A 15451-nucleotide genomic window follows, 5' to 3' on the forward strand; every position below is an offset into this window, starting at 1 on the left:
CTATGTATGAATCCATGAGCACTGAAACAACCTCCACGTCATCCCTGGCCTCTGAACAGATGGAAACTTAATCTGATTTAGAGATTAGCCATAGACATAATATAGAGAATTGATGACATATCCCCCAACTAAAGATTTTTTTTTAAAAGACTTATTTATTTGAGAGAGAGAGCAAGGGGAAGTGAGTGTGAGGGGGGTAGAAGCAGAAGGAGAAAGAAAGAGAATCTCAAGCAGACTCCCTGCTGACCACAGAGCCTGACTCGGGGTTCAGTCTCATGACCCATGAGAACATGACTTGGGCCAAAACCAAGAGTTGGACACTGAACTGAGCCACTCAGGTGCCTCCCACAACTAAAGATTTAAAAACAGGTTAACCTGGATCTCAGAAGACATTTATGTAAACTCACCGAAGAGTCTGGAGGAGGCACTGTGATACCTTCTTTTTTCTGAAACAAATATTAATTTGGTCATGTTGAGCGGCCAAAAGTAATTTTTACAACAGGCAAAATGTAAGGCTCAGTGAGTGTTATGAATTGTGTTTTCCCAAAAGTCATATTGTTGAATTCCTATACCCCTAGTACTCCAGCATGTGACTATATTTAGACAATGGGCCTTTAAAGAGATAATTAAGGTTAAATGAGGACATTAGGATGGGCAGTAGTCCCATATGCCTCCTGTTCTTATAGAAGTGGGGAAACATGGACCGAGAGATGCACAAAGAGGGAAGATGGCCATGTACATACCAAGGAGGGAGGCCTCAGATCCTTCCCTCACACCCACGCTGCCCACACCCATTCCAGCCTTCCAGCCTCCAAGACTGTAGGACAATGTCTTCCTGTTGTTCAAGCCACCCCAGTCTATGGTACTGAGTTATGTCAGCCCTAGCAAATGGATACACTGAGAGTCACTGTAACAAGTTCACCTGCCCCATCATATTTTCTAAATCTAAAAAACGTGACTATACTGAAGGGATAAAGATCATGTTCTAAAAAAGTAAACAGTAAAAAAGTAAACGATAATTTAACTTACTGCCAAAAGTTCCCTGTACTTTGGAGGAAGTGTGACTTCTCTTTTACCTAATTCCTCTATGTAGGTGGAAGTCATCGGATCCTGGAATAAAAACCACACACAGGGATATTATATAATTAATTAGCTGAGAACGTTATATGTGTATTCGGCAACCAAACTACTATTCCCATTAGTAATTTATGGAGTTACTGAAATGAAATGTAAGCCATTAAAAAGCCAATGCTTTACACAACACTGAAATTAAGTTTATACAACACTTTAGTTAGCCTAACCCATATATAATAACTAGAAAACATTCAAACCACTATATTAAATTTAAGTCTTATATCAAAGTACATTTTACTTTAAAATGTTTTTCATTAACTATTTCCAAAACATAAAAAAAGGTAATAATAACATCTCTATAACCTAATACCCAAGGCTTTGAGATGTAATTTCTAACACAAAAAGGTCTGATAATATATCCTGTTTAACTAACCTCTATAATCTTATTCATCTTCCTTATTAGCCAGTCATCATCCAGAACTTTATTATACCTACCCACTTAAAACTGAGTGCATTTTAACACAATTATTCCATATGTAGGTACCCACAAACAATGTGTAGTATTACTTTGCATATTTTTTAATTGAAAAAATATAGAATGCTTTACAAATTTGCATGTGCTCCGCACAGAGTGGTCAAGCTAATCTCCTCTGTATCATTCCACTTTTAGCATATGCACTGCTACTGAGCACTATTTTGCATACTTCCAAATGTTATAGAAATGGCATATTTTAGATATCATTTTGTATTTTTATTCAAAACTATGCTTTTGTAATGTATCCATGTTGATACATGAATAATTTGTTTTAACCCCTATAAAGTGTTCCATTATATCATCCTGTCTGCTGTTGATCAAAATCCTTTCCAAATGTTTTATTCTTATAACTCCTGGTACACACGGGCAAGGCTCCCTCCTCCCAGAGTTCCTCAAGGTGGAACTGCTACCTGAAGAGTAAGCACATCTTCAATATCCACAAGCTCTACATGAGCTGTCAGACATTTATACTTTTGCCAATCTGATGAGTGTGAAATGGTCTCTTCATAGTTTGGTATCATTTCTCTAATTCCTACAGAATTTTACGTATTTATGAGCCAAACAAGTTTTCTCCTATTTTTCTATTGGGTTGTCTTTTTTATTTACAATTCTTCATAAATTCTAGAAAAACAAATCCTTTGTCATGTCTGTTGCAAGTATTTCCTCCAATCTACAGCATGTCCTTTTAATCTTTTTAATATCAAGGAACATGTAATTTTTTTTTTCTTTTTTAGGAATTAGGCGGGGGGGGGGGGGGAGGGGATGAACTGAGGGTGGTAAATTTCTAGATGTCAAAATAAGTTCAAGTCCAGTGGACTTAAATCTCAAGGACAGAAAAATCTTTGTAACCCAATAAGGTTTATCCCAGCACCAGTCATAACACAATGATCAATAAATGGTCACTGAGTCAATGTAATAGATAGCTACCATAGGACAAGCCATTTCCACTCCCAACACTAATTTGTAGCTGCTATTATTAATAATGCCACCATCTGCTTTTCTCCAAGTGACAGAGCATTAGGTATTCTTTGGTGCCTCATGACCATGATCTTATCTGCATTCCTACCCATTAAGTATGAATCTTTACAGATATCAAAAGCACATACTGAAATTTCAGGTCCAGTATATGGTACATTATCTTCTTCAGTTTCTTCAGGTTTTCCTAGAGTGTCTACTAAGTCATCCAAAGCAGCATCCATGTCTGACTAGAAAAGAAAGAGGGCAGGTATTTAAATGCTATTTGTAATACATATTTCACTTCTAAATTTTTAATTAAAAAATTCTTTTTTAAAAAAATTATTTATTTCAGTGAAATAAAGGGAGAGAGCACACATATGCACCCAAGCAGGGGGAGAGGCAGGCAGACGTAGAGGGAGCAGCAGAACCTCCCGCTGAGCAGGGAACCTGATGTAGGACTCTATCCCAGGACTCTGAGATCATGACCTGAGTCAAAGGCAAACGTTTAACTGACTGAGCCACCCAGGCGCTCCAAACAAAAACATTCTGTACAGAAAAACACCAAACATCAAAAGTTCTTTAAACATCAAAACTGTAAAAATCTGGTCTCTATTAATAGATTTTATTACATAAGGTCCTAGAGTACACATTCTACATTGGAAGGACAGAAAGCCACGTTGAGGTAAGAATCACAACTTTAGGGGTGCCTGGGTGGCTCTCTTGATTTCAGCTCAGGTCATGATCTCAGGGTTATGGGATCAACCCCAAGTAATGTTCCACCTTGGGTAGGAAGCCTGCCTGAGATTCTCTCCCTCCCTCTCCCCCTACTCCTCACCCCCTAAAAATTACAACTTCGGTAAGTCTAATGGTATTAACTACATGAACAAATGGGTTTGTTAAAGCTGCCAGTCCAATGTATTGACAGATGAAAAAGGACAAAACACAAAGAATAATGATATTGTATGCAATAATGTTATTGTATGCAATAGGAGAAATGCCTAGTATTTACTGCATATCAGTTTTCCAGAGTTACATATTTACAAAGAACTCCAAAAAAAACCTCTAGGTAGCATCTCTTTCTATTAGAGTATTTCAGAAATGGATTGCCTGTATTCTTTCATTCATTTGTGGGTTTTTTTGTTCACTTGCTTACCTGAAGATGTTTACAAAACAAATTACCTGAACGGGATGTTAAGGTTATAAGAAGTGACAATTAACTTTGTCCATATGAGTTTTAATCAGTGTAATGAATGAAAGAGTGCCTCTATCCTATCTTTGAGGTTAAAAATGATTCATTGTGCATTTAAAACAAGACTTCTGGGAAAGACCCTTTATTTACTTTATTTAACTCAGATTAAAAATGATTAATTTTTTCCCCTTCAACTACCATATTCCCACTACAGTTTTAGGAACTGATCATGTAATACAATTTGGGATCTGTTAGCTTTAGACTGATTCATTTGGAAATTTCCGAATAAAGACGTGCCTTATATTCTTTAGTGATACCTCTGGTTAAAGAAGTTATATTTGCAAGAGAGAAACTGGAATGTAAACCCATGGGATGTAACTAGAGTTTTTGGAATGGAGGGTTAGAATATAAAGTGTTCCAAACATACCCAGAAAAAAAAAAATGACGCTTTTAGCTTATAGCAATAATTCGTTTAAAAGGTCTTTAATCTTACTTCATATGGTTTGCCCTTAAAAAAATCAGATCAAGAATATAGAGACTATGAATAAATAATTATCTCATGTAGAAATGCCCTGCTATCTTCATACCTTTCCAGGTGGTTTACCCAGTTTGGATTCAACTGGTACAGCCGATGTTAGTGATTTCTTTTCTTTTTTCTGCTGGGGTTTTAGAAAGAAATAAAAACTCCTTCTCATACATCTTTCCTCAACAATTTAACAAATTCAATTATTAAATAATTCACTAAAATTCAACGATATATCTAAAGATGAGCTCATTAAAATATTAATAGAATTGATCACACACTGAACAGCTGCTCTGTGCCAGATAACATGTTGTATGTGTTATCCTTTATCAGGACAGCGTAAATAACATTAATTTCATTTAGTGATGCGTAGAGCAAAACTCAGAGATATTAAATAATTTTTCCCAGTTCACACAGTAAAGGAAAGACCAATGCTTGAATCCAAAACTGCTGTCTCTTTCTTCATGGCTCTCCGTTGCCTCTCCCAGGGCCCATCGTTAGTCTGCAGCACGTAGGAATTTTTTTTCTCTAAGCGGCCAATTCTTCCTGTCACTGTTTTTAGTCCCTGCCTGCACACATGAAGACCTCCACACTGCCTGCTTTAGTATTTCATCATCCGCTCCTTTCTTAATCTCCCTAAAATGAATTTCCTTCCCATCACTGGTTCACTTGCTCTTTCAAAATTGCCAAAACCCTCTGATCTGCAATCTCCATGCTTCATCCAGACGTAAACATCTCCAAAGTTTGACCTCAGGAAGCACCCCTCTCCTAACTCCTCTCTCACAGCTGCCGTGGCCAAGATCACCCAGTTCTCTTCTGGCCTTTGGGCCGTCTGGTCTCTGGCACCTCTTTCGCGCTGCCCCCAGCCCTCCACATTCTGCACCTTTCTGCCCCGCACTGGTGGTCCCAAGCAAAACCATCCTCTAGGGCCAGGCCCAAGTGCTTGCAAGGACTGGCAGGAACTAGACAGGTGAAGCTGTCCATTTAAGACAATAGAAAACTCTCTCATGTGGAGGGCTCTGGAACGTGGCAGCAGAGCATGAGGGTGGGGAGCACAGCAGCTGCCACCTACTGGCCGCAGGAGTCTTCAGGCAGGTCACCTCTTCTGTAGCTCAGGATCCTCACATGTGACACTGACTGCACCTACCTTAGAGCATAGTGAGGACTGGATAAATTTATGTACTGAAGTGTGAAAGTCCCGTTTGGTACATGCTAAGCATTACGTAGGTACCGACTAAGTGCTAAAGAAGTGACCACTGCGATTGTCAAAAACACTCTGGAGGCCAGCAAGGTAGGAGCCGGGTTCTGGGCAGCGGAATCCACTTCCAGGATTCAGCCGCAACCTCATGAGATACTCATTCGTGTTGTTCTCCCTCCTCCCTTCCTCCCCTTTCTGCTCACTGTCTCCATTCTCCTGTACTTCCAAACAAACAATTCATTCCAATTGCCTTGTTAAACATCTCTCTCTGACGTTTCAACTTGGCCTATCCAAACTCAGACCACTTTTCATCCTCAACCAGTTCCCCTTCTGACTCTGTCCACCTGTCACTGGTAACCAGGGACCAGCTCCCAATTTAGGGAGGTGCTCACTCACATCAGCATGGTCCCTGTGCTTGTAGGAACCTGAAAGGGCCCCCCCTTGCCTCACCTTGGGATTACCAACTCTAGTTCATGAGACCCTGAAGCCCCACGTCATCTCAGAGTTTATGTTACCACTGCCCATCACAGGCAATCATTTTCTGAAGCCTGAAGATTTTACCTCTGCAATGAGTCCTCCACTTCTGGTTCTATCCCAGCTCTAAGAGATGCTAAATTAGGACTCATGAAGACTAAGGCCACAGTCCTTGATGGCCTTCTGATCTCTGTTCCCGTTTCATCCCACCCACTGCCATCGCTCAGTCCTGAAGCTGGGTGCACTCACATCACTCAACTGCTCTCCAACCTTCAACATTTATCCTCTACTGGTTGCATAGCTACCACTCCAGTCAACTCATCTCAGCCATCCCCACAGCAGTGCCTCATCCTCTGTTTCTGGTCTCACAGTCCTCCCACCCCCCCACCCCCACACAATCCTGGTGCCTTACCCATAGTGGAATGCACTTTGTACCCAGAACATCTCACACTTTTGCACTTTGCTGAACCTACAAGCCTGCAACTACCCATCCTTTATGTCAAACTCAAATTGGATTGACTCAAAGTCCCATGGATTCCTACAAATGGACAAAATCCCTCAGTTCCTTAACCAAACACCTTCTTGCAAGGGGCCTGTCTTCATCTGCCTTGGAATGCAATCCCAGGGATTCGGTCTTCTTCCGGCCCCTGGATGGGCTAGCCTGCAGCTAGGGTGTCCTGCAGTTACACCACAGGGCATTAAAACATGGTATGGGCCCCCCTCTTCCCCAAAATGAAGATCTGAACAATTCTATTCTATGGGAGACAAATCAGAGGCAAACGAAAGAGAAATGTTTTGTCCTAAGTTCAAGGCCAAGTCAACGCACACCAGATTTCCACATAAGCCTCTTATTTTACTGTTTAGCTTTCATTTTCTTCCCTGGCTACTTTACATCTAGCACAAACTTTCAAACTAATTATATTTTTAAAGCTTTTCAAATCTATCAAATCTGCTAAATCTATCCATTTTTCAAACCATTTCATCAAAACCACGCAGTAATGTATACCCCTTGGGGACGAGGGTGCAAGTCTTAAGGTGATATGCATAGTAATTAGAGCAATATAGTTTGGCTACAAACTAATGTGACTCTTCCTTTTCAAAATCTGAGAAAAACTGATGTTTCAAGGAGATGTGCCATACTTTTATCCTAGGACTTTCCTTACCATCTAGCCTACAGGGGGATACCTTTCCCATTTTGAAAAGTGGAAAAACAGATGAATATGTACTACCTAAAAAAAAATTTCATTTCCATATTCTTATTGTTGTTGCACTTACTTACTTGTGGCTTCCAGAGAGACAGATAGCATTTCAAGGGAGACACGGTCCCTAAACTGATTACTGACTCTAACGCTATGGGTAGAAACAGTAGACTACTTCTCATCTTACATTTCCAGGCTAGTATTTGAAGGAGCTTCTCAAGTGACCTAAGGAAGACTCGCCCATCATTAGTCAGAGGGACACACATCCTCTCTCCAGAGAGGGCTGGGAACGTCTCCTTCTAAAACTTCCCCCATCAACTCATGTAGATGCCAGGACTGTTTGTGACTTTCGCATATCAAGGTAGGTGCTGTCCACGTTGAAAGCTGAGAGAAGTGCTTGCTCAAATATAGCAACTTAATTTACTTTATTTCAAAGCCATAAATCTTGAAAGCAGGACCTGAGTCAACTCACATTTTATTTTTCTTGGTACTGATACTGGATACACGGTAGGTGCTCAATAAATATTTGCCCAATATATGAATTCTTAAATCGGTTTTGCTATCCTTCTTACTCTATAACCTTTAGATGTGAACTCTTCTTCAGTAAATTTCACATAACATATTTGGTTTTACCAAATACAGGTTATTCGAGTGTGGGAGCACCACAGGAACTAAAAGGTTACTGAGCAGACATAAAGGCCAGGCTGGAAGGGGTCTTCACCAAGCACGCACTTCCGTGGAACAGACCTGATAGGCCGCAAGGCCCACCTACATACTTTATGTCTGCCCATGTGTGCTCACCTTGTTAGCTGCTGTGGCAGATGCTGCAGCTGCACCAGCAACAACACTCTCCCCACCGGCAGGAACGGCATCCTGTGCTTTAGTCTAAAGGTGGGAGAAAAAAGATTAATAGAACTAAGTATCTTTGAGTGACGATTTTCAAGATCACGCATTTCAAGTATCACTATTAAGCCAGTTTACCATCAAGGACAACTTGCAGAGGAGCGGTTACTAGATTCTACTGTGCATGGTACAACACTGGGCACCATGTGAGGCTGGACTCAAGAGCATAGAGCCCCCCCAGGTGCACAGAGAGTGAAATGGGCCAGGTAGGGGCTTTGATAAATTGGAGTACATATACCGGGTATAAAGCTCTTGTCACTTGTTGCCATATAACCTGATTTTCAAGAGAAGCTAGAAATTTGAATTTTATGTGAAACATTAGGACTTCAATTGTTGGCAGCTCATGAAAATTAATTTTAATAATACTGTGAGCCAAACAAAATAGATTTGAACAAAACGCATAATGGCTGCATTCAGTTGGCCACAAATGCGTAACATTTTCTTTCAAGTCCACTGTGAAGCAACCCTACCTACGTCTTTCAAGAGCTCTCGATGGAAGAGTTCTTGTCATAAAGGTTTGTTCTTCTTCCAATAGGGGACCTCCATTAGCTGTGCAAATATGGAATCTCTTTCTGATTTGTGGCTCTCTAAATTCATCTCGTACACAACAAAATTCTCAACACCTCTTTCAGACTTCCATGTAAAGAGCAGAACATGCAGGGACGCCTGGGTGGCTCAGTGGTTGAGCGTCTGCCTTCGACTCAGGGCATGATCCCAGTCTGGGGATCAAGTCCCACATCGGGCTCCCTACAAAGGGCCTGCTTCTCTCTATATATCTCTGCCTCCCTTGGTGTGTCTCTCATGAATGAATAAATAAAATCTTAAAAAAAAAAAAAGAGCAGATCATGCAGATCCTGTGTACTCCTACAGCACTGAGGAGGGGGGTCTAGGAGGCAAGCTCTATCCCAAGCTTCCTGTCTCTGAGACACTAGAGCCTGCTGCCCTACAGTCATAACTAGATACCACCGGGCAGCGGAAAGCTAGATTGAACATCCCTATAGCCCATCTGATGTACTTCTTGAGCTTTTCATAGGGTCAAGTTTCCACAAGGGTATTTGCAAAGCCAGTAAAATGACAGCACCAAATCATTACAGTACAGAGCATATTCAGCATAGCTCAGAGATTCAATTACACATGCCCATGGAGATAGAGGACCTGCATCTTATTCCCTGGCTGATGGTCGTGTTTTCTATCAATCTGATTTATTTACCTTTGGTTTTGTTGATTTCTCTGATGTCAGCTGCTCACTTGATCTAGAAGCTGCTTTTTCACTATGAACATGCTTGCTTCCCGTATCTGATGCGTGCTTGGGTAGGCTTTTTGGCTGAAACACACACACATCACGTGGTTAACAAGATGACAAATACGGACGCTTTCTCTATGCGATGCCAAGTGTTCCTAATGGTTGCGTTCTATATACTTTTGAATTGCAGGAACTTCAAGTCATGGGACATAAATGTGATACAATTTTACTTTAGGTATAAAATTTGAAATAATACCATATCCTTCCAAATTCAGCAATTTACTATTAGTAAACTGCCAGTCCTACTATTGCCACATGGTGGTGCCATTTTAACTAGAAAAACAAACATGTCCAGAATTCAGTTCCTCACACACAAAAAAGTTTCATCAAATATCAAGTCCTAAAGACGATCAATTACCTCTTTGTGTTCCTTTGGCTTTACTTCTTGGGTTTTTTTTTCATGGACCACAGATGGCTGTCAATTTCAAAAGATAAAATCTCAATTACATTGGAGTCCTTTCTTATATTATTTCCAGGTAGACTCAAGAACAAAAATTCTGGGTACCCTGGGTGGCTCAGCAGTTTAGCACTGCTTTCAGCCTAGGGCGTGATCCTGGAGACCCAGGATCGAGTCCCATGTCGGGCTCCCTGCATGAAGCCTCCTTCTCCCTCTGCCTCTCTCTCTCCCTCTTTCTCTCTCTGTTTCTCATGAATAAATAAATAAATACAATCTTAAAAAAAAAATTCCAATTAGATCCATTTGCATCTCTTGGGAAAGACCTGTTTAGATAAATACACATGTGCTACTCATCAGTAATTATCCTACCATCTAGTACTGACAATTATAAGAGTAATGAAAAATACAGTATTTGACTTAGAATGATTTTTCATATAGATATGTATTTCTTATTGTTTTTCATAATTCCTACAGCTCATTTGGTAACTGCTGGTCTAATCACAAAGAGGTCATGATCATCAATCACATGATCCCTAGGACCTCTGCACTTACTGATAGGGAACCCCCTCTAGAAATTCTTTTAAAAATCTTCCTTCATAGGAGATGAACACTGTAATTTAATGATTTACAGTCTTTTCTCTATTATAACTAGACGAGGTAACATCAGAAACCCAATTCTCCTGAGTTGAGTAAACAGCCAAAACTTAAATATGGAATAGTAGACAATTTCCGTCTCACTGGTGAATTCCTCCTCTACAGTGGACCATGGAATTGTCATTCTAAGGGGGGCAACCCTTAGATAACCCTTAGATAAATCAGATAAGTCTCACCTTCCACCCAGATGACCTCATCCTTGCCTGCATTTAAACTACAGCTCTGTGCTTTCTTAAAGTACATCTCTGTGCTTTCCCACAGGACACCTTGTGGTCTTATCTTGAGTACTTGCTTAAGCATGCTTGCTTGAAATAAATAATGTGTAGCATTTTATAGAGGAGAAATATTTGCCCTGCCTGCAGACAGACACTCTGGGGTCCATCTCCATATGGATGTAGACTGGTTTTCAGTCTAGACAGCCATGAGTCAGAGAAGGCATTCCCAAGGGAAAGCAGGAGTTGTCTCCTGAGAAACTGATAACCAGTTCTATAAACTGAGATAAGACTGTTAAGATAGGGCAGCCCTGGTGGCTCAGTGGTTTAGCACCACCTTCAGGCAAGGGCACTATCCTGGAGACCCAGGATCGAGTCCCAAGTTTAGGCTCCCTGCATGGAGCCTGCTTCTCCCTCTGCCTGTGTGTCTCTCTCTCCCTCTCTGTGTCTCTCATGAATAAATAAACAAAATCTTTTTTTTTTTTTTTAAAGACTGTTAAGATAAACCTGCAGGCCTCTTAGGATAGGCTCACATCTGTAAGGTATGTAGGTGCTGGGTTCAAAACACACATTTATTCTTGATGTTCTATCTTTAAAGTAATTGGACACTCGTTACCTTTTGTCCTTTCTCTTTCAATTTTGCTGTTTTTTTTTTAACAGTTACTTCACCAGTAACAAAAATCTAGATTTGAACAAAATGCCTTCTGAAATATACTGTTCTCATGTATAAAATAGTAAACACTCATTTTAGCCATGTATATTTATTGTAATTATTGTGTACTTATTGTAATTATTCACTTATACTCTATATAACCATATTTTAAAAGATAATCCAAGATTAATTAAATTAGCTGAAAAAAATATCCTTTTCTCATTCAGTAGCACCAACAGAGAGAATGGGTTATTCATTATTATTATTATTATTATTATTAATTATTAAGAATCCGAATAACTCACTAGTTGAGTTAAATCACTTACCTTAGTTGATTGTGACTTCTTTTCAGGTTCTGTTTTTGCAGCCTAAACTCAGAAAAATACAGAAAGAAGAGAGGGAAGGAATTAAGAAAGGCAAAAAATACACATAGTATACAAGGCTTAACACGGATTTTCTTCAATTAAGCAAGTGCAAAGAAGATGACTTTGATGTACATATAAACTTTATGAATTATGTTTATTATACTTTTATTGAAATTTTAACTCTTTAGATAAACACTTAAGCAACCTAATATTTTGCTTTCACTTTTAGACAGCAATTTACAGCTTACTTTTGTTATGTGTATCAAAGGTAGGAAAACACTTATTGCTACAAACATTGTAGCTAATATATTAGCTAATATATAAACAATAAACATTGTAGCTAATATATAAGCTAATATATATTATATATAATATATATAAATATATACAAATCCTCATCCTTCAAAGGCAAAGACATACACCTTGGAGTGAAATACCACAGGTTTTGGCTGCCAAAGTGAAACAATGGTGAAAACAATGGGATGGTGACAGAGCCAAGAGTACAGAAAGCAGTGACATTTAATTTTAGTGCCAGAATTTCAGTGATGGGTCACTAAGGTCTACCAGAAAGTCTGTGATGGGTGAGAGTTACCGAAGATCTGGAACTACAATTAGAAGCGTGCGCTGAGCAGCTGATGTGGCCATTAGCAAACAGAAATATCCCCTAGTACAGTGAACCACATCACCTGTTTTTTGTGTCTTTTCCTGTTAGGAGAATGCTGTCCTCCCGTCTGTTTGCTGACTGGAATAGCCTAATACAAGAGCACAGCCCCAAGTGTGATTTTATTTTATCTGACAATCAAATAAATAACATATATCACAGGGCTCAATGTTTATATCAAGTCCCCTTCTACTCACCTACTGCCATCTACTCCAGCATATGTATGTTAACTCCAAGAAGCTGCAGACACTAAGATTGTAAAGGCTCAAGCGAATACTGCGATTTGGACTTTTTTTTTGACCGTGTAAGAATCTGCAAGATTACCAGTAGTATAACTAACAGAATTCTGACCCCTTTCCTTCACCTTCTCTGTGTACCGGCTGCTTGGGCCATTATTTTGCACCTTTATGTCTAACATTTGGTTATGATCAAATCAACAGTCGCTAGTGTTGCCAAAAGTTCTCTGAAATGTTGTCAATATGGTGTTACACAACAATCCTGTAAATAGCATATAGAATTTTTTTTTTTTGTTACATGATACAATCTAAATTTCTAGGAATGTTTCAGAAGAGCTGGTTGTGGGGCACCTGGATGCCTGAGTCAGTTAAACTTCTGACTCTTGATTTCAGCACAGGTCATGATATCAGAGTCCAGAGATTGAGCCCCGCAATCAGGCTCTGCACTGAACCCTGAGTCTGCTTGAGATTCTTTCTCTCCTTCTCCCTCTGCTCTCCCCTAGCTTGCACTTGCTCTCTATTAAAAAAAAAAAAAAAAAAAAGGAAGATGAGGAAGAGTTGGCTCTGACTCAGGCCCTTTACTGGAGCATTTTACACAGTTTTATCCAACCAAAGGTCATCTGTATCAAAAAACACAATTCCTTAAGTACATACATGAATTCTTGGTACAGGCAAGATATGAAAACTGGAATAAAACTGGAACATTTTTTAACTTTTCAGAGTCAAAGATGAAAAATTAGGCCTAAAGCCTCCCACCATTTCTTTCCCTTTTATCTATTTGCTGCTATTAACATCAACTCCTGTTTTCTATTCTATTATCTACAAAAGCCAACACCAAATATCTTCTTAATTTATCATGTCTTGTGCTTCAGCCATCAAAAACATACATTCCTCCCATAATGGACCCTCGTTTTACCAACACACTGTTTTGGGAAGGAAACAAAGTTCATAATCACAGAAACATTTTTAAATAAATTTTATATTTTGGATCCTTTCATACTCTTTGTTAATTAGTTTCCGTATCTGCTACTATGCTTTTTTGAACTTATGCATATGCAATTTAGTAAATGATTAAGAAGGAAAATAAGCTACCTAGTATTGTAGTGGTTTGGATCTATTAATAGCTTCTACTCTAATTTGGCAATCAAGATCTTACATGGAAGAAATCTACAGAACAATTAAGAATTCACACTCACACATGCAAGCAGCTTATAATGGCATATTTTTATTAGTCGCTAATACATTACCTAAATTTATTTTTGCTGAAGGTGGTGAGGCTTAACACAACAGCGATGATGATAATAACCAATGTTTATTGATCACCTCTTAGTATCAGGTACTGTTGTAAACTTCACATGTGCCAACTCATTTAGTCCTCATAATAATTCTATGAGACGTGTATCACCTTCACCATCATTCCCACTTTGTGGATGAGAAACTGAGGCACACACAAGTTAGCTTCCCAAGGACATCCAGGGTGGAGCTGGGGTTTGAGTGCTCAGTCACTGCACTGCACTTCATGGTCTCTCCAGTACTAGCCAGCTCCTACTGGGCACCTGCTGGGAGACAGGCACTATCTAATACCCTTTCATGTTTGTGTTCTTATACAGCCTTGTGAAATAAGTTCTATGATCCAAACTGTAACAAATAAGGAAACCAAAGCAAAGAGGAGTTTCCAAATACCGTGGCTGGTACAAAATGAGATTCCAAACCAGGCCATCTGGCTGCATGGTTCCTACTATATCGTCTTGCAGGGGTCACACCCTGAGTAGAAATGATTTGACCTTCCATCTTAACCACAGCACTGTGATCCCCCATTATAATGTGCCAGGGGAGGGATGCCTGGGTGGCTCAGCAGTTGAGCGTCTGCCTTTGGCTCAGGGCGTGATCCCAGGTCCGTGGATCAAGTCCCACATCGAGCTCCCTGTGAGGAGCTTGCTTCTCCCTCTGCCTGTGTTTCTGCCCCTCTCTGTGTCTCTCATGAATAAATAAAATCTTTAAAAAAATAATAATGTGCCAGGGGCAAGAGAGGTCAGACTCAGATCTAGACATATCACCCCCCTTCAGAAGTAGATAGACTTTTATTTGAAAGATGTAGAGTAAGACAAGAATTTGGTATAGGAACTATCATGAAATAACATCTTTTGTCTAAAAGCATAAATATTTGAAGAAATATGCTCAAATTCACAAAAATCAAGAGAAGGCTAGGATAAATGTTATGACCCAAACATCAGAAGTACATGAATCTAATTAATGAGAACAGTGTGACCCAGCAAAGAGTTGATGCCAGAAGTGGTCCTGACGTAGCCATTGGTGATATTTTGTCATCAAGACATTTATTCTTCTCCCTCCCTCTTGCCTCCTACCTTCTTCTCTCTCCTCCTATCCTCCAGTTCTGGAGAACTGCCAGGAATTCTCATTATTATTGTTTAGCAATGGCTGAAGGGTTTGTGGACACTTGCTATGGAAAACAGAGCACATCTACAATAAGCATTGGTCCTTGAGCACAGAGAGAGTCAGTGGCAAAGGATTAGAGCCAGGCAATGGATCAAATGAGAGCCACAATAATAAAGAGAAAAGCTTAGATTTGTGGCTTTCCTTTCTTTGCTTTCATGGACTCTGAGTTCAATGATAATTTGTTTTTGGTTGATGCTTCTCCTACAGTCTTAAAATCATTTTAAGACTGAGATTAGATTCTTAAAAATATTTTAAGATTAAACTTGGTCTAACTAAGTAGTGACAACTAACAGATGAAGGAAGGCTCAAGTCATGCATATTTTGAAAACAAAAAAAAATTCATGTAAATGTAAAATACTAAATAACAATTTTAGGTTAAAAACTTTTCAATTAAGATGAAAGCTAGATGACATTTATAAGAGATCTGAACAGTGTATTTCAAGATATTTGCAATGTCCTTTA

The 15451-nt window shown here is 39.4% G+C and overlaps 1 protein-coding gene and 1 non-coding gene across 51 annotated transcripts in view; both read right to left on the reverse strand.

The window, feature by feature from the left end:
* Nucleotides 1–15451, reverse strand: part of CAST (calpastatin) — a 111135-nt gene that overhangs the window by 37550 nt on the left and 58134 nt on the right. For 6 of the 50 annotated variants that reach the window (XM_072736710.1, XM_072736708.1, XM_025992866.2 and 3 more), the window contains 8 exons: nt 11597–11638; nt 9714–9770; nt 9263–9376; nt 7951–8034; nt 4343–4414; nt 2716–2814; nt 1030–1110; nt 408–446 (listed from right to left, as the gene is read on the reverse strand). In XM_072736710.1, the coding sequence (XP_072592811.1) occupies nt 408–446; nt 1030–1110; nt 2716–2814; nt 4343–4414; nt 7951–8034; nt 9263–9376; nt 9714–9770; nt 11597–11638 (588 nt within the window). Of the gene's footprint in view, nt 1–407; nt 447–1029; nt 1111–2715; nt 2815–4342; nt 4415–7950; nt 8035–9262; nt 9377–9713; nt 9771–11596; nt 11639–12321; nt 12388–15451 lie in introns of all 50 variants that reach the window. The other 44 variants (XM_072736711.1, XM_072736713.1, XM_025992868.2 and 41 more) reach the window with 10 other exon arrangements.
* On the reverse strand, nt 1662–1766 carry LOC112915650 (U6 spliceosomal RNA). The gene has a single exon (XR_003234132.1). It is a non-coding gene; the product is annotated as a U6 spliceosomal RNA (small nuclear RNA).

This window comes from Vulpes vulpes, chromosome 14 (assembly GCF_048418805.1).
Source record: "Vulpes vulpes isolate BD-2025 chromosome 14, VulVul3, whole genome shotgun sequence".
Lineage (NCBI taxonomy): Eukaryota > Metazoa > Chordata > Mammalia > Carnivora > Canidae > Vulpes > Vulpes vulpes.